Genomic DNA, 25,657 nt, shown 5'->3' with positions numbered 1-25,657 from the left:
TATAGGTGATTGGTATTTCCTGTAAGAATTTGATTCAGACAGGTAGTTTTCCTATAGGAAATTAAGATGTCCTAATGAATTTTATCAAATCTTATTGGAATTGAAATTCCTATAGGAAGTTCTTGTATTCCGATAGGAAATTTCAAATTTCCTATCGGAATATTGATTTTCCTATGGGAAAAAATTACTTTCTTGTAGGAATTTATTTTTGAAAGGCAAATATCTCACCTAACAGGTTAGATACACTGACAATAAAGGTGGTTGTTATAACGCATTATAAGCAATGGTCTATCAGATGGCATATTTAAACTTTTCGATACATGTTGCTTAAATGGGTGCAAAAATGCCACCTTCAGTTGGCACTTGCATAATTATCCGGCACAGTGTTATATTCACCGGAAGCGGACCATTCAAACGTTTTGATTTTTTGAATGCATTAAAAAACGATGTATTTTAAAGAAATATATTATTGGTATTCTTAAAAACCACCTGGATAAAATATTTCAAACAGATGTATACCAAAGTCGTATACCTTTAAAGAACAAGTCGGGTTGCTTAACTTTAACATGAAATTGAAACAAATTGCGATCATTTTTGACCGAATATTGAGAATTCAATCGCACATTCACAACAGGTGCTTTGGGACGGAACACCCCCCCCCCTAATTAATTTAGGACTTTCCTTCTTTTTTTCATGATTTATTTTTAAAGCATTTTTATAAGGAATGATTCCTTATTCTTTGAGTATTATGAGGTGATAATCTCCGTCGGGACGTGATCAAATCCAATAAAGCCCGATGTGCTTTATGATAGATTTGATCACGCCCCGACCGAAATTATCACCTCATAATATTCTAAGAATAATTCCTTATTACTTATATAAATAAATATAATTTTAAGTTATCGTACGATTAAATATTTAAATATAAATAAGAAAATCCAGTATGGCGCCTCAATTTGGCTTTATTTGAAGTTATGGGTTATATACATGTAGTACAAAATCGATACGTAGTGTTATCACAGGCAAAGACACTGGAAAATGTAAATATATGTTCATGTTTACTACATTAAAAAAAATCATAATTGACGCGAAATACGCTATATACAAAAATTATATATACCACTGGCATTCTCCTTCTTTTCCAGAGGTACATAACTATTTTTTGATAACTTATTTTGAAGAGAAAAAAATGTTTATTTTCTGAGTTCTTGAAAAAAGTTCCAAACATTAATCCGAACCTGATTAACAAACAATTAAAATCCTGAAGCTACATATGTAAAGTATTGCTGTATTTTGAAACTTTTTCCCAAACTTATTCAAAAACACTGTCATTGCGTTGATTACACGCACACTATTTAACACATACATCTCACGTGTACAACAATGTGGGATAAAACAGAACAGTAAAACTAAAAATGATAAATGCGCATTTAAAATCCTCTTAAATTATGACAAGAGATTTACATAACAAGTTTGTAAATTCAAAAAGAAAAAAAACATGAACAAAATCTTAACTGATACCAAAACCAATAGCCAATGGTTTTGTAATAAGCCAAAAAAAGTATAAAAATGTAAACAGTACTTTAAAGGCAGCTTGGAATTCTTTTAAATCAATAAAGGGGCAGATGATTATGAAAGAAGTATTGTAACACACGTGCACAGCATTTAAACGATCCACGGGTTCACTGACCGAGAACCGCCCGGGTTGAGGTCTTTGACACTATACAACTTACTACGTTTCTCATTCAATACGTAAAGCGGTTCGTGAACTGTTGGAAATTCTGACACATGTTTGTATATTGGATTAAATGGTGAGACATTCGGACATGTCCTAGTAGTGCAGTCGAGATTCTTGAAAGAAAAAAAGTAAAATCCGTTTTTTAATCCCGGTGCAAAATTGAAGAAACCCAGCAATGGCGGACAAACAACGAACTGTTGTTGTGGCGATGGATGGAAGTGATCAGGCAATTAAGAGCTTTAAATGTATGTATTAAATTCACTGGTAGTCAATTGTGAATGATGGACACAAAGCTTGTCTTTTATAATCATGTATATGTACACACACGTGTATGTATGCAAATTCTAAGGATGGAGTTGAACTAGCTTCTTCTCCATTGATCATTATTAATTGAACTAAGTTTATTTTTTCTGTTTTATTACATTGCACTTGTTCATCGAAAAAAGGGTAAATATTTTTTTTTTCGACAAGCATGTAAACTTCTTTAATTTGTTCTTCAAATCAACACGTTGTAGGATCAACCCGCAGAATTGAAAATAAACTTACAAAGAACTTGTACCCAAAACAGGTGCATCTGTATAAAAGAACTTTGATAGCATATACAATAAACTATATTCCAAACAGTCTTGTGCAAGTGTACACTAGTCGATGAATGGGATAATCTTTGTGTTGTACTTTGATTGAAAACAGGTGCGCTCTATGAAATGATAATCAGTTATAAATCAACTATCTTCGTATTTCGTTTGACAGGTATAATTTGTAATGTACAAAGTATTGTAAAATTACATGTAATGTACACGTGAAGTACTTGCAAATCTAGGTCTGAAATCGAAATCATTTACACGTTCATTTTTGACGTATACTTATTATGCCGCTGAAAAAAAAGTTCTTTTTTTTTTTGTCAAAAAGAGTTTCAAAAAATGTAAGGGGTCAATTGGCTGGTAAGTTTGATTTTTCATGTACCTCCTCCAACCCTCCTAATGCACTACATACATGTAACTCGTATATTTATAGCGCTTTTCATGTGTGAACTGAGATGACATTTTTGCACTTAACGGAAGGTCACATTTTAGGAAACGGTATTTATAAGTGGGTCATGCTCATTTACAACTGAAATTATATTGTATTGCAATATAGTTGTATTTCAGTGCTAGATAATATTCACTTTCATATACTTGTAAATATTCAATTTAATGAAACCTAACCTTAAATGATAATAGTTTTATTTCAAAATTTGGGCCCAGAGGGCATTCAAGATTACAATAACTAGCATTAGATAAAAATTTCAAAAAGAGAGATTTTACGCACAAAATAAATAGTCCATACACATGCATGAACATGTAACAGACGGGCAAATGTATATCAGTTTTAAGTTGGTACATGATTTTATTTTTAAGAAATCAAATTAGTAATTGATATCATCGTGCTCATATATATGATAATAAAAAAGTGTTTTGTTTCTCTGTAAGAGGTTGTGTTGTTCTAATATATATGCTTTGTAGGGTTCTGTAATTCCATCAAACATGACAACGACAAAGTAGTGATGGTGTACGCGGTGGAGGTCTACGGAGGGATCTACTCCACTCAGTGGCTCAATGGTAAGTTAGTGTCCGCCTTTATGTACACTTACATGTGTTAATGCCTTAAAAATATCAAATGCTATAGCTTAAGGTCAGACGACACGTTCATAAATTTTATATAACTTTTCCCAGGAATTTGTTATTGATTTACTACTTCTTTGACAAGCTTTCTTGCAAAAAAATCAGGGTACCCTACATATGTACCAGGCATTTGTGCAAGATACTAGAGTATGCAGTTTCCTGCATAATCTTATTGAAAATACACTTGAATTGCTGATATATAAACATGTTTGGCATAAATATATATATATATTTTAAAATTTTATTCATCTTAAAAACGATAATAGATAATAACTAGACACGATCTCGTTGCGAGCAACGAGGAGGTCTTCCGTCTGATTTTAGAATTTGAGATATATGTTCGATCTTGATTTTGCTGTGAACAACTAAACATGTTTAAGAATAGAAAAACATTCTAAGGGCAAGTTACTATTTTGTTTCAGGTGTAAGAGCTTTGTTCAACAAGTATTTACAAATTCGTCACCATTCTTGAGATAACTAAGAGAAAAACGTTTTAGGGGCCGGTCCCTTTTCTTCCTTATTGGAACCACTGTGCCAAAATTTGAAGGTTGCAAGATTAAGGTTGTAAGATAAATATATTTGCTTCTATAATACATTAAAAAATATACCTAGGTAAAGAGCTAGAGAAAAAAACTTAAGAGCTCTTTTAGGTCCCTAATATTAGGAGTCAGCCCCTTTTTCGTGGTATCAAATGAAAGGTCATTTAATTTTAAAGACATTTTGTTCAAAAATTGTTTAGAAATTCGTTACTGTTTTTGAGATATCTGAGAAAAAAAGTTTTAGGGGCCGGTCCCTTATCTTCTTATTAAGGTCAGACGACACGTTCCTCAATTTTAGATAACTTTTTCCAGGAATTTGTTAGTGGTTTACTACTACTTTGACAAGCCTTCTTGCAAAAAATTAGGGTACCTTACCAGGCACTTCTGCAAAATACTAGAGTATGCAATTTCCTACAATGTATATAATCTTCTTCAAAATACACTTGAATTGCTGTTATAAAAATAAATACATCTACACCACAGCGAAATTCAATATATTAGAACTATATCTCCGCCGGGGCGGGGCTTTGAACTCACGACCTCTAGAACCAATACCCTTCTGACAGTGAGCGGCCACGGTTCTAACCACTCGACCATCTAGATATATAACCACATATAAGTAAATTTTAATCATTTTTAAAGTAATTATAAAATTAATATTTTTTATTGGAACTCTTTATTACGAGGAGATACAAAAAAGATTCTCGAGGAACGTGTCGTCTGACCTTAAGGCTACTTAACCAAATTTTGAAGGTTGCATGATTTAAGGTTTATTTTTTTTCGAGCATGTTTTCTTCTATACTACATTTTTTCTTTTGGAGATAAAGGTATCAAAGTTTTGGATTTTGACCCCCTTAAAACTCCTAATTACGTAACACATGAAACAATCGTTATGCTGTCGGTGTTTATAACTGAAAGATAAACATATTTGCTTCTATAAATATTACAAAATATCCCTCGGTAAACAGCTAGAGATAACATATTTTAGAGCCCTCTAGGTCCTTAATATATGGGGCAAGCCCCTTTTTTGTGGTATCAAATGAAAGATCATTTAATTTTAAAGAAATTTTGCTCAACAGTTGTCAGGAAATTCGTTACTGTTTTTGAGATATCTGTAAAAACGTTTTAGGGGACGGTCTGTTGTTTCCCTATTAAGGCTACTGAACCAAATTTTGAAGGTTGGATTATGTTAAATATCATTTTAAGCCTCTTTTTTCTATACTGCATTTCAAAATAGTATTCCTTTTGGAGGTATAGGTAATCAAAGTTTTGAATTTTGCACCCAACCCCCAACCCCCCTAATTACGTAACACATGAGAAAATCGTTATGCTGTTGGACTTCATAACTGCAATATAATAATATTTGCTTCTATAATCCATTTCAAAATATCCCTCAGCGATGGGCTATAGATATAAGATTTTAGAACCCTCTAGGTCTCTAATATACTGCGCCAGCACCTTTTTCTTGGTATCAAATAAAATGTTATTTAATTTTAAAGACATTTTTCTCAACACTTGTTAAGAAATTCGTTACCGTTTTTGAGATATCTGAGAAAAACATTTTAGGGGCCGGGCCCTTATCTCCTTATTTGGGCTGCTGAACCACAATTTGAAGGTTGCATGTTGTTAAGTACATCAATGTAAGACCTTAACAATAGGGGAAAAACTGAAGAATTACAATAAGGTATTCCGTTGGAAACGGAAGACCTTAACAATAAGAAAAGTTAACAAGATATCTGGAAAAGATTATTTTAGCGACCGACCCTATTACTCCTTTTAGGGACCGGTTAACAAATAAACTGATTGTTTCATAATCTTAAGCACATTATTTTTAAGAATGTTTTGTTTTGAAGATCGAAATTTCTGACTTCTGGTCCCTTAAAATCCCTAATTACGTAACAAAGGAGTAAACAGTTGTCATTTATAGGTTAATAATGTTTCGATGAACATAATTGTTTTATGTATAACAAAGTACTTCACAATTAAAAGTTATTATCAAAAGATTTCTAGCCCCTTAAAATCCCTAATTACGTAACATATGAGAAAACTTTGATCATAAATAAATGCATAACTAGAAGATAACATTTTTGCTTCTTATCATATTACAAAAAAATTCTCAGTACAGTGCTATGGTTGAAATGTTTAAGAGACCTTTAAGCCCCTAATTTGAGGGTCCAGCCCCTTTTTCTTGATGTCAAATGAAAGGTCTGTTAAAATTAAACATATTTTGTTCCACAATTGTTTAGAAATTTGTTACCGTTCTTGAGCTATTTGGAAAAGACCGTTTTAGGGGCTGACCCCTTATCTCCTTATTGGGGCCACGGAACGATATTTTGATGGTTGAATATTGCTTAGATAAGCATTCTAAGCATTTTTATGCTATGTTGCTTTTCAAATATTTCTCCTTTCTGTGATAGAAGTGATCGATATTTTGGACTTTTGGCCCCTTAAAATCCCTTAAAACTCTTAATTACGTAACGCATGAATTTTTTTTTATAATGTGTAGTTAAATACCTCTAAGATGAACATTTTTGCTTCTTAAACATATTACAAAATATTTCCCAGTAAAATGCTATGGATAAAAGACTTCAGAGCCATTTTGGCCCCTAATTTGAGAGGCCAGCCCCTTTTTCTTGATGTCAAATAAAAGGTCTATTAAAATCAAACATATTTTGTTCAACAAGTGTTTAAAAATTCGTTACCGTTCCTTAGCTATCTGGAAAAGAACGCTTTAGGTAGCGACCCCTTTATCTCCTTATTGGGGTAGCTGAATGATTTTTTGATGGTTGAATATTTTTTAGATAAGTATTCTAAGCATCTTTTATTATATATTGCTTTTCAAAATATTTCTCCTTTTTGTGATACATGTGACCGATATTTTGGACTTTTGGCCCCTTAAAATCCCTAATTACGTAACGCATGAATTATTTTTTACAATGATTTGTTAAATATCTATAAGATAAACATTTTTGCTTCTTAAACATATTACAAAATATTTCGAAGTAAATTGCTATGTAAGAAAGACTTTAGAGACGTTTTAACCCCTAATTTGAGGGGCCAGCCCCTTTTTCTCGGTGTCAAATCAAAGCTCTTTTAAAAATAAATTTTAATTGCTCTACATGTCTTAACAAAATATTTTCGGGAAAAGAGATACATAAGGAAAACCAAGAAAAATCACTACATTTTTTATATCTCAATTTTCGGGTCCAGGCGAGCTTCGGCGTCATTTGTGCCAGACATTAATGATTCACTTTATGCAAAACTACAATCATTCCTCTACAATTTCGTGAAAATTTGAATTCGATATCTGTTTTCGTTTAGAAGGAGTTCGATGGACAATATGGCCCTCTAAATATCGCTAAAACGTCAATATCTCTAAAACGGAAATGACGTCATCAAAATAAAAAAAATTATATGAAGTTCAAATCAATATCTATTATGTCTGAAAGTTATATGAAAATCGGCTGAGCCATTTCGGAGAAATCGCGTGCACAAATTTTGTAAGAAGAAAAAAAATAATAATAGGGAAAAAGAAACCGAACGAAAACAATAAGGTCTTCCGTTGGAAAACGGAAGACCTTAATAATATTATCTGGTATATTATAAGGCCGTTGAACATTTGAAAATAATGATAATTTTTTCGAGGAATGTGTCGTCTAAAACCTTAAATTAGGAAATGAGTATTAGCAAAAGGTATATAAGCAGATACGATGTGCGGACTGTTCAGTGGTTGCAGTGATAGTGATGATGACGATGATGATTATGATGATGACGATGATGACGATGATGAATTTGATTATAGCTATCATATTGATGATTTTTATTTCTTGCATTACAGTTCCGTACTCAGGGGATGCTTTGAGAAAGATGATAGATAAACAACACGAGGAGATCAAACAGAAACTACACAAGTTTGCTGAAATCATGAAGAAAGAACATGTATGAATTTTCTTTTAATTACATGTAGCAGTGATTTCATTTTTATCTGTTAAGTACATTTATTGAAAATTAATGAACCTCTGGGTCTTAACGACCACATTCTACAAAGTCAGCGTATATGACAATAAGTATTGCACAAAGCAAATTCAAGTAGTAGCATTCAGAAAAACGAAAATCTAATATAAATCTCTTCACATGCAAGAAAAATAAGCATATTGATGTACACTGATATTATTTGTAGACGCAATTTATCTTATCTATCAGACAATCTTACCTTCCAATATCCAATTTGTCCGATGTTTAAGTGTTTAAGGTTAGTTAAAAAATGGAACCTACTTGAAGATTTCTGTTTTTTAGCTCTAGCTCTATCGGAAACACAATTTTTCCAAAATCTGCTTGAAAGGTCCGAGAAGTTCTAATTAATTTACAAAATTTTAATTCAGATATTTATTTTTTTCTAGGCCTCAGGGACGGTGCGAAGTGTACAGGCGGAGGACCCCGGGGAGGGCATCATCCGGGCGGCGGAGGAGCTGGGCGCTGACCTGATTGTTATAGGGTCACGTGGGATGGGCGTGGTCCGCCGGACTATCCTAGGTAGTGTCAGTGACTACGTGCTACAGCATTCACATATCCCGGTCGCCGTGTGTCCGAAAGTTTCCTAGAGACTGTCAAATCATCAATGAAAGAGAATCTCGCGTCACTTTACTCATTCACAACTATATGGATGTAATACACATGTACCTCAGATTTCTGTAATTTATCGAATGTTATACTCATGTGTTACTATTTGTTTATTTTTACATGTACATGTTTTATATGACTTTTGATTATAAAATGCAGAATTTTCTACGCGTAACAATTTTTTTTGGAATAATGAAACTCATGTTTTTAGAACTCGAACAAATCTAAACCTTGAAAAAGAAACAACCCACAACGCAAACTTCCTCCCGGGATTCTTATATTAAGAAGGAAACGTGATTGTTGAGTATGAAGGATAATTATTATTATATACTTGTTAGTTTTCTAGGCACGGGAGTTGTGTTTCTTGCATTGAGGAAAAACTGTGTCATTAGATGCAGATTCAGAGTCAACATAAACATCAGGATTATTTTATTGTCTTGAAATTTATTAAAAGTATACAAGTATTTATTACATCCATATTTTTGAACGAGGTTTGAAATTTTACAGAAACATTATAATTCTACATTTTTTTAATTAGTCACACACACACACACACATATACAAAAGAAACTTCCAGAAAAATAATTGTATTGCACTAAATTAATTTCTGAGTAATAAATAATAATTCAAATATCGACATATTTTATTAAATTGAATTGTGCTGACTGTTGAGCAGACGTATATATCTATGTTACACTGTAACAAAAGGATAAACTTTCGACATTTACGGCCAACTGAAAATAACCCCACTTATCTCTATAGAGTCTATACAGGTATACGACTTTCGTTTAGATGGCCTTGAGATAAAAAATAAAATAAAAAAACGGAGAAGAAAAAACGCTATTGAAATGCTTTTAAGCACGTATCAAAATAAACGCGCTGGCAGGGCTGACTGTGTTTGTGTGCATGTGTGTATACGTATGATGTATGTATACGTATGATATATCAAACAAGCCGTGCATTGTGCAGTATTTAAAGAGAGCAGTATTATAAAGAAGAGTAGTAAGCTTGCTATATACAAGTGTTTCCTCGGCTGTTTGTGCCCCCTCCCTGCATTCAGTGCACACATCTAAACTAATGGCTGACAAGGAGCGAACCGTGGTGATAGGGATGGACGGAAGCAAGCAGGCGATAGAGGCCTTCAAATGTAAGTCACACATCTACATGTAAATTTCATTAATGGGGGGGGGGGGGCTGCGTGATCTTTTTGTTCTAATTATATTTAATTGCGTAGTGGTATACTGATGCTAATTAGGTCATCATTTTAGCGATGACAATTGTCTTAGATTGGCAAGGGAAGGAGAGGGGAGGGAAGGAGAGGGGGAGGGGGGAGGTAGTACTCGAAGACGATGGATTGATGGTATGATCACGAATCGATACAAAAGCTTGATTGTTGAACAAGCTTTATGTACATCTATTTCCTTATAATACTAAATAAAAATTGTGGTATAAATGAATTATTTATTCACTGCTGTTCATTGGATTTTGGTATGCATTGTTTCTGACTAGATATTCGAATTCCAATTATCTTCAATGCAAAAAACCATATTAAGCATTAAATATACATGCTATACACTTTACTTCTTATCACCTACAGGATAGTACATAATTATGCATAGGTGTCGGAACCGGGGGGGGGGGGGGGGGGGGGGGGGCTAGTTGGGACTTTGCCGCCCCCCCCCTCCCCTCCTCTCCTTTATTATAAGTTTGCCTCCGACACAACTCTCATGTATACATACATTTCTTGAATTGGGACTTGCAGCTGGGTCTTTGAGTATGGTTATATTTATATCAAGGTGTTGCATCTATACCCATTTTCATTTCTCTTTGACAATGATGTCTCCATTAACACGAATTCACCTCGTCAGAATTCTGTTTTTACGACAATGGGTGCCTGTTTTTGATATTTTATATGAATGCACTGTATAAATGAAGTCGCACATCTTCAACTCCCGATCTATACAAAAAGAATGAATGGCTAGACGATGAAAACAGCTATTATAATACATGTACGACAAATATCACTGAATAATATGTCTGTTTAATGCTAGACAACAACTATACTCAACTAGAGCAGAGCTCGTGGCAAAGCCACGAGTAGGTCTTCCGTTGTTGCTGCGAGTTGAAAATATATGTGATATGGTGTCAAACGATTATAATTATTAACTTTCAGTTCTGCTTTTGTTATAAAAACGTGTTGTGATTGAAAGCCTGCATATAAAACGTGTTTTGAAAAAGAAAACTAGAGGTACTGTGAGCAAGCTCACAATTGATACCCCCCGCTAAGAAAAAAATCATTACGCGTGTATTTTTGCTATTATAGAAAATATTGGATGAATCTATTTCACTGTCCATTTTTTATAAATAACAACTGCTTTATTTTTGGAAACTGTTAATTTTTAGCTTCTAATATTTCCATTAATAAGACATGACACAGACAGAATTTAGCTTTTTTGAAACAATGACCTTGAACTTTCTTAATTGACCTTGGGTCAAGGTCATGACACACCCTTTAATCATAAGCAATCTTTGTGTGAAGTAAGAACTTCCAATGTTTCCCCATAAGAAAGATATGGACCAGACACGAATTTTGCATTTTTTCTGCCAGTGACCTTGACCTTGCCCGAATGACCTTGGGTCAAGGCCATGACACACCCTAAGGTCATAAGCAATCTTTGTGTGCAGTAAGAACTTCCAATGTTTCCCTATAAGAAAGATATGGACCGGACACGAATTTTGCACTTTTTCTGCCCTTGACCTTGCCCGAATGACCTTGGGTCAAGGTCATGACACACCCTTAGGTCAAAAGCAATCTTTGTGTAAAGTAAGAACTTCCAATGTTTCCCCATAAGAAAGATATGGACCGGACACGAATTTTGCATTTTTTTTTCCAGTGACCTTGACCTTGCCCGAATGTCCTTGGGTCAAGGTCATGACACACCCTTAGGTCATAAGCAATCTTTGTGTGAAGTAAGAACTTCCAATGTATCTCCATAAGAAAGATATAGACCGGACACAATTGCACAGACAAGACGGACAGACAGACAGACGGACGGACAAGGTGATTCCTATATACCCCCCCCAAACTTTGTTTGGGGGGGGGGGGGTATAATAAGAAAATGTTTTAGGAAAACTATTTGTCGCACACAGTTTATGTAATCGTAACAAACATTATTTTAAAAAAATGAGATATTTAATGGCGAGTTAAATTTTCAGAGGGTAGCAAGCATTGTAATAAACAGTATGTACTCATGTGTCATGTCAGGAATTTTGGTGTTTGTTTTTTTTTAAACCGAACCCGTTTATAAAACACGTAACCTTTTCTCTAAGATAACTTCTTTATTTAAATATTTGTAAACTTTTGAAGACAATGTGCAATTTAGAATTGTTGCGTGCTGACAAAATTTACAGACCCTGAAACGTACTACTACAACAAAAAAAGCGTGCAACTTACGTGCGAAAAACGTTTCGTATTAACCGTTTAGCGTTTCGTGTGAATCGTGAAGCGTTTCGTGTAAACCGTTTAGCGTTTCGGACAAAGCGTGCAGAATTTCGGACAATGCGTTTAAATCGTTTCGAGCAAAGCGTGCGTGAACCATGTGAAACGTTTATCAGATTTTTATTCCGATTTCATTCGGAACTCTCTGACAATTTGTTTCAAAATGGAGCCCGTGTTTTACATTACATGTACTTTAAACTGTTTGTGATTGGCAAAACTCTCTTGTAGGTATTTTCATGAAGAAAAAAAATCTAGAAGAAATGATATACTTATCTTTTTACAAAACTGAATTTATTTTTAACAAACAAAAGAAAGGTATATGTATTAAAAGACGACTAGTTACAGAGTACATGTATATATAACGTTTTTATACGATGTTTCAGTACTGGTACAGTTTTACCGGTAACGAATATTTGCCAGTATCGAATAATTTTTAGAAAAATTATTGGTGGAAGACAAAGTTGAGGTTTAAAAAAATTCTAGCTAGGTGATTATAACACAGAAATAAATATTATATCAGTGCGTGAAGTTGTTTGCCATTTGCACGATTATTTACCGAATTGTTTACAAATTAAAAATGTGCCCCAGATGTGAGCTGCCGGATGTTCAAAACAGAAAAAACGAAAGCCTAACTATGAAAATAAGTTTGTTATTGATCCCTATTTAGTGAATAATTAGTAAATATAATTCATTTAAAAAGATAATACATCATATCAAATAATAATGGAGCTTTGAATGAAATTACGACTTCAAATAGAACCACGTGTAGTTTTCCTAGTTACGGTTCATTGCGACAGAAGTATTATTTGGCTGCAAAAATTGATAGATATACGGGAAAAACAAAGGAAAATGGCAACTACTTATCATCAATTACTACTATAAAGTGTTTTTATGAAAATTCAATATTATAAAGTAACGGAAATGAAAAATGTTCAAGTCCAGTTTCAATTTGACCGGAAAACGGTATGATAAAAATAACGATCATATAATTTGTTCAAATGACATATTCCCACAATTGTTTTTCCTTGTTCATTTATAAGTCCATTAACATGTACCTCTAGTATATTTTTGAAATTAATTTGCCTCAAAATATTCGGTCAGAAGAGATAAAGGGCGCTTAATTCGATACTGAGAAACGAATTCAAAACTAGGAAACTGGAGGGGGTGTTGAAATTACTGTCTCCGTAATTCATCCTTTATATTTTCGGAAGTTTGATACAGTTTAGAAGGACAAAGAAACGCGATTTAAACAAAAAATAAAAACATTTGGAATTCCGATAATAATAGTTGCATACACGAGACACCGCATACTGATTCGTTACCGGTAAAATGACTGTACAATATTAAAATTCGCTATACATAAAAAATTAGCAGTTAGCAAAACATGATTTCTGTTGGAACAAGCCTTAATCAACTTTAACTTACACGAGCATGTTTTGATAAGCATGTATCTTTTTTAATTTATTTACATCGATAACTCTTATTGAGACCACTCGCGGCACACATAACCTCGGATATCGGGTGAGACCTGCACCTGGCTGAACCTGTCAATAAAACTCTGTGTATTTGTTTTCATTGGATGGTCAAGTGTCTCTTTTTTTGGCAATAGCCAATGGAAAAATTAATGACTTCAAGGTAATTGGAATCAGTATTTGATGAAGCACACAATTTAAATGATAGAAAATTGATTAATTATTTGAACAAAATTAAATGTAAACATAGAAAGAAAACATACTGATCATTTCTATGAATTGCGGTAAGTAAGTTCTTTGGAATCCCGATTATAGATATTTTTACAAGTAATTATTTTAATTACTTAAACCACTGTTAACGGAAAACAAGACGTAATTAACGCACAGGGATTTGCCTACAATGTACACAGTCATGCAATTAATTATTATGGGAATCTTTACGAATGGAACTTAATTCAAATAGATCATGATAATCTATATACACTGTACGCCGTTATACATGTAAGGAGCGCCGGTAATATATACGAAGATTGAGTCAAAAATTTAAATCATTTTTATTTCTTGTTCTTTCAATACAATGTTAAATTACTTTGAAAAAAATCCGAAATAGTAATTACAACTTTCTTTTTTGTTTAATCATTTGAATTTTTTCTGAGATACATGGATATGTACAGAACATATTTATTTACGCGAATGATACGACATAGGAAAAAAAATTATCGGATGTTTGTATAACATTGTTTTCTAACGAATGTGACTAATTTAATTTTAAATATTTTTCAACATTATCAATGTAAATAATATTAGATTAATTTCCTGTTTGTATTTTTACATCGTATTCTCTGAAACCAATAAAAATACTAATGTTAAAAGAAAAATCAAATCCCGCCGAATACTGAAAAACCGATTTCAGTTTGTAATCATACGGATTTTTATTTTTGGTATTGACTATTGAGTTACGGTAACATTTTTTCTGGATGATTTTTTATTTATATTTTATGTAGTAAAAGCACCATTCCAACTGTTACTCAATTACATAACAATTGATGACCCGGGGCTATATATGTTCTGAGCTGTGTGCGCTGAAGCGACACTAGATTCTCGGTCGCACGTGGCGATTGATTTAACACAGACTGACCGAATAAACAAACGGTTGGGAAAGTGAAACAAGAAGAAGCCACCAAAAATGATTTTCGACAGATCTTGATATCGTTTCGCCAAAAAAAAAAAAAAATACAGCGCGAGCTCCTGTCAGCGGGGCGGGGGGAGGGGGCGGGGGGGGGGGGCAGCAATGAGTTCGCTTCCATAATGAAACGAACATTTAGAAAAACTACAGAAGTGATTAATATGTGACCGATAGAATCTAATCTAAAGTTGTTTAAAACTCATGTGAATATTCTTTTAAATAATCATCGAATGCCTCAACTCAGGACATTCTTTTATCGTGCTAGCACCTACCGCAAACACGTAACATGGAACTTTGATTATAATTTGATTTGATTTTAAACTACCTTGTACGCTATCGTATACACCAATGCTTAATCAACTGTACAAGTAAAATAAATTTATCTTTTCATCTTAAACCAAAATAATAGTTGAAAACATAATAAAATATAGTTGGTTCCGTGCAAAATGCCAAAATATGAAACATGAACGCGTGATAAGGTACAAGATCACGAACCGACCGCGGATCACTTGTCCAATCGTGCCGGATCTCCTCAGCCATGGGCGATGGATGATCATCATTTAAATGTTTAATATTTAGGGGGGGGGGGTTGTTGTTGTTGATTTAAAACATTATTTGTACAGTTTATAAATATTTTATATAAACAAACCAACCATTAATTTATGTCTGACGATGTTTCCGATTTGGAGTAATATCGTTCATTAATATTCATTTACACTCAAATTTAATTAAATAAATACAAAATGGACAAACTTTTATACCATAAAATTAAAACAGTTCTTGTATTTACGACTATATTAACTCAAACACGTTCATATGCATGGAAGTGTGCGTCTCGGTGTGCGAATCTTGTGTATAAATAACCGCTATGTAGTGCAGCCGTGGCTGAGATCCTCGGCCGTGGGCGAACGATAGATTACGTAAAGGTACAACGCACAGACCCACACAGCTCAGAACCCAGTAAGCCTTGAAAATTGCAGTATAATGACCTTACTCTATCAAATAGAAGTTATTTATTTTAAACTTAAAACCCACAATTTATCTATATCTATTATTGCTTTAGATTGAGAATGACATTGCTGTTATTAATTAACTGAACGATTTCTTAATTGACACCCATTCGTTTAATCCATAAAAAACATGTGTAATCAAAACGAAAAAAAATCTTGGGTTTGCGGATAAATAAACTCATATATGAGAGACGCAACTCTCGTGTATTAGATAACCCCTGACCGCTAGGTAGTCCAGCCGCGACCATGGTGACCGATTTTCTCGGCCGCGGGCGAGGGAGAGCTTACGTAATGGTACACACCAGCTCTGATTCAAGGTAGATTTTAAATGTATGGATTAATAACTAAAATGTAATGCATAGATTTTTTTTTAATTCCATATTTTGTGGTTTACTAGAAAAGAAAAACAATGATTTGTTTTCCAAATCCCGTTTTTAAGGGTTGAGCATTCTAAGAACTTAACCAGTTAACAACAATGACTTAAACTCCTAAAAAAAGCACGTATTCTAAAAAAAAAAAATTCTTATGAATTAATGCCGTTTGAATAAACCAGCATACTTTCTGCGGTGACTTTATGCGTGTTGTACGCGCAAAGACTTTCGTTAACTTGTCAAATGAAAACAGGTACATGTTAACATGTAAAGCTTTTTACACTCATACTACACAAATCACATACAAAATAACATTGTAACGACCTTTATGAGATCCCAACAAACAACTTTTCCAGCGACAGCCATATCAAAATCCTAACCGTTTTTGAGTTATTAAGCAAAATTTTTTAGGGGCCATTGGCCCTTAATTTAAGGGGCCAGTACTTTTTTATTGGTGTCAAATGAAAGCCCTCTATATTTTGCACAACTTTTATTCTACATGTCTTAACAAAATATTTTTCGTTTAAAAGATATAAAGGAAAATATGTCTAAATTTTCGCACTTTTTTGAATCCTGTTTTTTGATCCCCTACCTTTTCCTAAATAAAAAACGTAATCTAAAAACAAAAACAGATGTGCACAACTACAATGTCTCTGTTATTCAAATTCGTTGGATTCCCATTCCCTGCTATCATAGTCTCGGAGCCTTTGTCTGGAAACAAAAGGCCCTAAAATTTTTTAAAAGGGGAATAACTCTTTAACGGAAAGGGAATTCTAAATTTTATGAATTGCTTCAGATAGTGTTTTGTAAAGTACATTAGCCCTGAAAATTTGAGCAAAAACCGTTCAGAAATAAGCAAGATATGAAGCCTCAAAGTTCGCGTCTAGGAAGAAAAAAAAAAAAAAGAAAAATAATCTTTCCCGCACAATAATAGAAAGGTCTTCCGTTGGAAACGGAAGACCTTAATTAAACGGAAAGACGCTATGCATATTTTACATCATTCATAATGAAAAAAACCTAATTCAGAACAATAGTATTAGTATATTACTGAGGTAGAAGTGTATACTGATTATTATGTATTTCGTTCGGTTGGAAAAAAAATCATAAGTATGCACTTAATATTATTTTTTCTTTTCCATTGAAAATCATATTCTTACAAACTTTTCAATAAAACCGGTGCTTTTGTGATCATGATGAAAACCAACAGAAACATAGTTACCTATTTTTGGATCACTACTCTCATTATACAATCAACGAAAGATGCAGAACTTACAGTAATCTCCCCTTTTCTTCCAGGGTTCTGTAAATCAATGAAGCGAGACACGGACAAAGTCGTCATGGTTTACACGGTTGAGGTCACAGACGCAATGACCCCTAAACAATGGCTACATGGTCAGTGTCAAAATGTAAATTAGTTCATGTAAATCAGTGACACTTAAAGTTATCAGCACGATTTGCTTTATCAATACTTTAAGCATGTGGATATTGTTCATTTATTTCAAAGCACTGCTGCTTTGAAAACTCAATTTCAAGATTTAATCTTGGTAAGGAAAACAATATAAAAACAAAGTGTATCTACTACACGTATTGGTATTTTTCATTTGTTAGTTACTTGTTTAACCCTAGTTAATGTTTACTTCAGTACCAAGTTCTGAACAAGAAATTAAAACGACAATTGATAAAAACATGGAGAAGATCAAAGAAAAACTTGCTGGCTTTGCTAAACTGATGGAAAGTGAACATGTGAGTAAATCATTCTGATACACATTTAAGATTCAATAAATGTCTGTGAGATATGGTGCATTATTAACAAATATTAGCGGTACTTAAAAAGCCCGAGGAGGGGAGGGGCATAGTCAACGAAAAGAAATGGATTTCCACCCCGGAAAACAATATTATTACTCCCTTTCCCCGAAAAGAAATCTGGACTCGCACATTCTTAATATACCGTCTTCAACTTGCCAAGCATCCCATGCCAGATCAGAAACTTGACAAAGTGTTCAATAACTTTTTTATGCTAAACGGGACAATGACCCTTGCCTTACTATTACATAAATTTTGATAAGGATACGAATATCAGACCTTTATTTGCATACATAACATATCGATGCATTGTGCATACCCTATGCATGAAAAATCATCTGATTTGACCACATGCACTTGCAATTGCATCATTTCACATAGCATAAAGTAAATGGATGTTCTGTTACAAGTAGCTCTTGCTACATAGAAAGAAAACATATGTCACTGTACTATATACCTGAATACATCGATGATCGAGCCTGGATCTATAATGTGTTACATGTACAAAATGCGGTAGTCAGCAGCTGTTTAGCGATTTTAAGGTGTGTGGCTTTATTGTATTGATAGGGTTACAACCGGACTTAGCTTTCAACTTCCAGATCCAGTTAACACGCGATGGACCTAATATTTTTGTTTTAAAATCAGTTTGGATCTTTTTTTAAGAAAATAAAACCACATATATGCTTAAAATTATTTATATTAGTTACAGTGTATACCTGTTACTTTATATAAAAACATGATTTCTTTTACATTTTTTTTTAATCCACGATTTTATTATTTTTTAAGAATATGTTTTTTTTTTTCCTCTTTTCAAACGAAAGGCCACTGGGACAGTGCGAAGCGCCCAGTCTGAGATTCCGGGAGAGGGGATCGTTAAGACCGCTATTGAGCTAGACGCAGACATGATTATCATGGGCAGCCGGGGTCTGGGCACGATCCGTAGAACCATCCTGGGCAGTGTCAGTGATTATGTGGTTCATCATGCTAATGTACCCGTTGTTGTATGTCCGCCATCTTGATTTCCAATGTGGATAACTCGTGATTGGAATTATTCGTATGAATCTCGTCAGTTTTTCGTATGTGACAGAATGCAGTGGAATATCATGAGTTTGACTATCAGACATTTTGCTGAACTACACATATACACATGTTTCAATTTAATTTTTTTAAAATATAATTTTATCCAAACAACTGTTATGCTTTTATGTTTTTATGTATTTTTTTTTTAATTTTAAACTATTTATTTTGCTTTGCAATTTTACATGTTGATAGATAAATTATCATTTCCGTGCGTTTTTATGGGCATTAATAAAAGGGAAAAAATAATGTGCTACTAAGGAATATTTATTGTACAAGCTGCTAATGAAATATACGTGAACATGTATTAAATAAACGTTTACACCACAAATATGCAAGTAGTACTATATGAAGCATTAAATACATACGTTTGTAGGATAGTGAATATATATTTATAGAAAAACACAATTCATTGTGTATTACATGTATAATGCAAGACTTTAAAAAAAAGCAGCTTTGATATAATCTTTTATTTGTTACAATGCAATCTTTCTTTATTTCACATTCATGCAAAAACAAGTTGTTTATTAAATTTAAAGAAATATCTACTTATGATTACATTGTAGATTGCTTAGACCTTTACATTATAATATATTGTAAATTACATGTTTATATCACATTGATCTGCGTGTAAAAAAATATTTTAATAATATTTTTATATTATTTGCACTCCCATTCAGCATATATTTCATATGTAGAGATAAATTATTGGTCCGACCACCCCCCCCCCCCAAAAAAAAAAGATCCGCGCATATGGAAAAACACTCTTATTGAATTCATTCAGTATCAATTCAGAGGGAGACTGGTTAATTAAATACATGTACTATTAGCTCCCTTAGCATTGTTGTTTTATTTGTATACAACTTTTAGTTCATGAAATCAATTAACCTATAGCTACATGTTTAGATTTGCAAACAACAAATTTTAATATATTTATTTGTCCCTTTCGTTAAAAAAAATCAAGGGGTAAAATATAATGTCAAGAATTTGTTTTTGAAAATACTCATGGGCATGCTTTGGTACGGACTCCCTGAGACCCCCCCCCCCCCCCCCCCCCCCCGATATGTGAACTATGTGAATGAGAAAATGAGGAAAAAAATTAATTAAAAACAAACACACATGCATATACCAACAAAAAAAAAAACCAAAAACATATTCTTAGCAAAAAACTAATTCAAAGAAACCTCTGTCTATGCGTGTTTAAACATCTTAAAACATTTCCAATGATTTATATATAAAGCCCTGTCATTTGTCAGAATCGATTAGATTTTCCCCTCGTTAAAGACCTACTTTCACTATCTCATCTTTCGCATAAAAATCACAGTTACTGCGCATTATTCTTATTCACGTGACCTTGTTTATATTTTTAAAGTTTGTCGACTCGGCTGAATTTCCCACCTGTCAGTCCTGTGTTGAGAAGTGTACGTGTGTGTGAGAGAGAGGGAGACGGGGGAAAAGGTAGATATAGGTTACGATCGCAGAGATCATAAACAACAGTTCGTTTCCAGAAGATTCTCACATCTGATCTGCAGTCATGGCGCCTCGGACGATTATTGTTGCAATGGATGGGAGTGACCATGCCATTAATGCATTCCACTGTAAGTATTCGGCAAGTTTGTAAATGCATTGATCGAGTTATTGATATTTTACGTCTTGAAGTTACAAGTTTAACAGAACATTTCTGCTGCCAGATAAAAATTTCGACGATATCTGCTTTGGAATTATTGATCATCCGGCAGAGTTTCAGAAGGTTTATCAGTTTGTCAGTTGAGTTAAGATTATCTTGCACAACCTCCAGCAATGTATTTCTGTGACAGAAACAGTTATAGATAACATTGAAAAAAGATGTTAACACTGGTGCAGAAATGTCATTCAGATTAAATTAGTACGATAAAGTGCTTACAGTACTTCGGCTTGGTTCAAAGTAACCCTTAAACTGAGATTTATTTCTGATTCAGTGTTGAGCTTTTTAAAACGCAATAAAAAAATTGTTTCCTATGAGTGTAGTACATGTCCTTTTCCGGGTCATGAAATATACACCGATCATTGACATCTGTTTCTTGTTAATGCCCTTTTGTTATGGTTCATTTCAACGTTCTTCAGTATTGACCATGCAAAGCCTAGTCATAATGCACAGACTCTGAGGTAGTTACTGTAATAAAAGAGTATCGACCCCCCTCCTTTCACAGTGATTTTGCGTTGCTTTGACCACTTCGTTTTGTATTCTCCAATTATAACTACGGCATTTACACAGACCCATATCGACAACTTTATTGAACACCAACGGGCTTTTCCCCTGTCTCTAGAACCTTCCGATATCATGGTAGGTAACCGAGATATTTCACATGGTAAATATTTGAGGTCAGCATTAGCAGAGTTTCTTCCCCATTTCTCGGTATGCATGTAGGTACCCTGACAGTGTACATAAGATTACGATCCAACATAAATTTATCAACGCAGTATTTCTAATAAAGTGCGTAAATGTTTCATATCTACACATAGGTATTATTTTTCTAGACCGTGTCCTATTTTTTTCTGCATCCCTTTTTAGATAGATAAACATGAATGAAAAATTGCAGTTTCAAGCAAAATATCTTGATACTTATTAAACACGCACGTGTACATGTACTTCATGTAGTAAGTGCATGTAGCAATGTTTTCTATAATGAATTCAGACAGGCAGTTGCACCGTATTATTTCCCTCAAAATTACCATCAGTACAAAGTTGAATTAACTGTGTAATCGGAGAATCGTGCACATGTAATTATTAACATGATTTGTTGTATATTTATAGTGTGCATACATTTATATTTTTAAATATTTTTCAGGGTTTTGTAAAGCATTGAAGCGTGACGATGACAAAGTAGTCATGGTGTACTCCGTAGAGATATACGATGCGATGTATTCCGCCCAGTGGTTCAATGGTATGGAAATAAATGCATCTAAATACGCTGATCAGAAAATAGACTGCACAACAGTGGGTCGCGACGTATTTTGTGTGCAATTACTGGTGCATTAAATGCAACGCAAGCAAGACTGGAAATACCAGACGATAGTAATTGCGTTTGTATTTGAAATGAGGTCACATCGGATGTTTTTTGTTTTTCACTTCTCTGTTGGTGTTTTGTTTTTCAAAATTCTACATATTATCTGCGAAATGATATATCATGGTGTTGACAACGTTTCGATTGTCATGAGAATGATTAATAACAAGACAACACGAACTGTCAAAATTTATATTTAGTAGCATTGAAATAATTTTTTATTAATCTGATAGAGAGAGCATTGGCTAAGGAAGACGAGAGAGAGAGAGATGATTTTATTTATAAATTATCTTTTATCTTTTCTCAGTTCCATATGCTGTAGATAGGACGGCATTGAAGGCGATGCTGGAGAGACATGGGGAGGAGATCAAGAAAAAACTGGAAGAATTCGCAGAAATAATGAAAAAGGAACACGTACGTATATTGAATCAATAGGATGATTTTTGCGTTATGTGTGGATATTAAGATAAGCAAGCATTGCAGACAAAAATATATTAAACGTAATCCTGCGTCAGTGGCTTATCTGGATTTCTTCCTAAGTAAGATCCATCCTCCATTTCATACCCTGAATGAACCACTAAAGAAAGCTTTAATCTCTCTTTTTCTGAATTTTTCTTCCGTTAACCAAAATGTAGAGTGAAAAATACATACATGTAACTTATGTCAATCACCGATCGGTTGCATAGATTAGAAGTAGTAGCCAACTCTTCCATATTCTGATCACGTTTTAACAGAAATGAGATAAAATACTCAGTAGTTGTAAATCCGAGTTTTTTTTTTGCCTTTTTATTTCTAAATAATTCCATGATTTTTACGCATACCAGTTAACACGTTAAAGTCACGTTTACATTTACCATTTTTCTCAAGGCATGGTTTTCTATCACTCGTTCAAAGTCCGGGGAACCGATTAAAAATTATTCTCTTTGTACAAAAATACAAGCATACAGTATCTAGATTAAAAAATGTATGAAACTTGCACAATGATATATGTCTGATTTGCCAGAACTATATTTTAATTAACAAAATATCGTTGATTCATGTATTTTGTACGTTTATACAATCATGTAAAACACAGAGTTATCGAACCTGTGTAAAAGACTGATGACGGGGATCGGATGTGCAGACCATTTTCACATCAACCGTGTTGATCACGTGACTGTCGCGTTCAAGCATTAACACAATTATTACACCCATCCATCAGCTACACAATCGTGTAGAAAACCCAAATCACATTTACAGCCCGAAATTTCATGGAATCTAAATAATATATAATTAGATTTGTACAATTTTATCGGTCTCTGCAATGGCTGAATAATTCATGACCTTTCCCAGTTATCTCTTTTTTTCCAGCTAGAATCTTTGACAAGTCGATAGTCGATACTGCCCTTCTCATTTTGTTTTCACTTGGACACGTTTCATTTCTAATGTAAGAGAGAATTGTAACAAATCAACAGAGGACCAGGTTTTGGCCACGATTATTTTTTTCGATCGTTTGTTCTATTACTTACATGTAAAATCTCTCTCTCTCTCTCTCTCTCTCTTTCTCTCTCTCTCTCTCTCTTTTTTTTTGGGGGGGGGGGGGGGGGGGTCTTGGAATGAAATGAATATTGAACACTATATATTCATGTTCATGTATACGAGGTATGCGTGTTTGCACCGACTAAGGCTCTTCAGTGATTGATTAGAGATTATATCATCTAGGGTCGCTGTGAAAATCGGTGAATGAGAGGGCTGAAGCTGAATATCTCATGTGATAGGAAATTGCATTTTTTGGATCGAATACCAATTAGAACTCGAGGTCATATCTCAAACAGAATAACGAGATAACAGGGACTAAATAGCAATATATAGATACATGAGCGTAACGCCGTACGTAATTGGCTCGTTATATAAGGAAGCAGCTTAGTTACATCGTTATATTTACATCCACTGGGCATTTTCTCCTCTATTTCTGATGCAAATCGATCAGTCGAAACCCTTATCGATGTAAAAAAAAAAAAAATCACGGACTGCACATTATAATCTGATGATGTCAGACCCAATTTACGTAAAAGGAGACTTGGCTATTTCTTTTATCATAAATACACTGATGTACATGAATAATAGTTAAGGTACTTCTACATATTTTTATTAATTCAATATTTTCAACAGAAAGCTGTATTATAAACAAATAAATATCATCTTTTATGATTCATGTGGACTATGAATGTAGAGATCGTTAAAAAAAAACAACCCAGCATTTCTGCAATGGTCGTGCATTCATGCCCGCAGGAATCATGAAAAGAAAGAAAGTATTTGATTGTTATAAAGATAAAATGATACAGTTATGACCCTACTTTTTTTTCAAAATTTAGTTTTTTACGATCAAAATGAGTATTGACGAAATTCAAGTAGTTTATAAAGTCTGCATGTTATTTAATGTTGCTGATTTTACTCTATCGTTAAACACAGAAATAACATATTCCGTGTTGGACGCGTATTATCCCAATACCGCGATCGACGCTATTTTTTTTTTGTTCTAAGGGACTGATCAAAGGGCCAAGCTGTCATTCATATCCCACAAAGCCATTCGATAGGGTCATCTCCCACTAAGAAAATCAATATAAGTGGAAACGTAACCGTGAAATCCGCTTTAGGTTTCGATCTAACGCTGCGATATGCCAATAATTACAGTGATACATGTACATATACATGGTATAATCCGTTTCCCTGCATATTTTATTTCCCAAAATCCTTAGTCTGTGCTTTGATAGTGTTTCATTAGACATCTATACTAGTTTTGTTTCTTGGGTTTTTTCCCCATTTTTTAGCTTTTTTAAAAAATTTACCTGATTTAACTATTCAACATACGGTAATATTACCAAAAAAAATCAACTGCAACAATACAACTCATTGAATGCCGCAAAAGTGTACTTTTGATTTTAAAAATATAAAAATGAAAACCAATCTATTGCCTTCTTTAATTTGATGTATTTTTCTCCACATTTAGGCAGCCGGCATAGTCCGCAGCACGCACGCCGAAAAACCCGGAGAAGGAATTCTGAAAGCGGCGACGGATTTGAACGCGGACATGATTGTGATGGGTTCCCGGGGCCTGGGGACCGTCAGGCGGACTATACTGGGCAGTGTCAGTGACTATGTTCTTCACCACTCTCCCGTTCCCGTCATAGTATGCCCACCAGAGTAGATAATCTCCCCCCCCCCGGCCATACTATGTTCTATGTTGTTATAGTTAAACGTTGACTTTCAGACGTCTCTGTTACACGTATGAGGGTAACTAATATTATTTTGTTATGTACATGTAGTTAAAATATATTTCAGTATCCTAACCTGTCGCAATAGACTATATATGTGTTCTTGGCTTGAAAAGTTATTTTTTACAGGAAAAACTCTATGTAGTTTGTACATGTATGCAGATCAATGATCAAATAAATTCATGCCAAAATGTTCTTATTTCTGGGAGTTCAACGGGAATTAACAAAAATGAAATTAGCATAATGTGGACTAAAATTGTACTACTAGTAAATGCGGTGCATCTTTTTACCACCAAAACCTTTGACTCAAAAGTAAATTTGATTTTAAAATCGTTAAAAAAAAGCCGGGAAAACGTCAGATATTTTGGACTAAAATATTTCAT

At 33.8% G+C, this 25,657-nt stretch overlaps 3 protein-coding genes across 3 annotated transcripts; all 3 read left to right on the top strand.

Moving 5' to 3' along the window:
* Nucleotides 1-1,725: 1,725 nt before the first annotated feature.
* Nucleotides 1,726-8,724, top strand: LOC128158832 (universal stress protein YxiE-like). Its single transcript, XM_052821799.1, has 4 exons — nucleotides 1,726-1,983; nucleotides 3,241-3,336; nucleotides 7,777-7,877; nucleotides 8,339-8,724. Exons 1-4 carry the CDS (start codon nucleotides 1,914-1,916, stop codon nucleotides 8,537-8,539), a joined length of 468 nt encoding a protein of 155 aa, XP_052677759.1. The 5' UTR covers nucleotides 1,726-1,913; the 3' UTR covers nucleotides 8,540-8,724.
* A 701-nt stretch (nucleotides 8,725-9,425) lies between these two features.
* On the top strand, nucleotides 9,426-19,307 carry LOC128158834 (universal stress protein Slr1101-like). Its single transcript, XM_052821801.1, has 4 exons — nucleotides 9,426-9,705; nucleotides 17,393-17,488; nucleotides 17,739-17,839; nucleotides 18,721-19,307. The coding sequence occupies exons 1-4, from the start codon at nucleotides 9,636-9,638 to the stop codon at nucleotides 18,916-18,918; spliced, it is 465 nt and encodes a 154-aa protein (XP_052677761.1). The 5' UTR covers nucleotides 9,426-9,635; the 3' UTR covers nucleotides 18,919-19,307.
* A 1,075-nt stretch (nucleotides 19,308-20,382) lies between these two features.
* On the top strand, nucleotides 20,383-25,469 carry LOC128158833 (universal stress protein in QAH/OAS sulfhydrylase 3'region-like). The gene is made up of 4 exons (XM_052821800.1): nucleotides 20,383-20,574; nucleotides 21,805-21,900; nucleotides 22,328-22,434; nucleotides 25,010-25,469. The coding sequence occupies exons 1-4, from the start codon at nucleotides 20,511-20,513 to the stop codon at nucleotides 25,205-25,207; spliced, it is 465 nt and encodes a 154-aa protein (XP_052677760.1). The 5' UTR covers nucleotides 20,383-20,510; the 3' UTR covers nucleotides 25,208-25,469.
* The last annotated feature ends 188 nt before the right edge of the window (nucleotides 25,470-25,657 follow it).

This window comes from Crassostrea angulata, chromosome 8 (genome assembly GCF_025612915.1).
Source record: "Crassostrea angulata isolate pt1a10 chromosome 8, ASM2561291v2, whole genome shotgun sequence".
Taxonomy (NCBI): Eukaryota; Metazoa; Mollusca; class Bivalvia; order Ostreida; family Ostreidae; genus Magallana; species Magallana angulata.
Note: the sequence above shows the minus strand (reverse complement) of the source record. Positions and strands in the feature narration are given on the sequence as shown.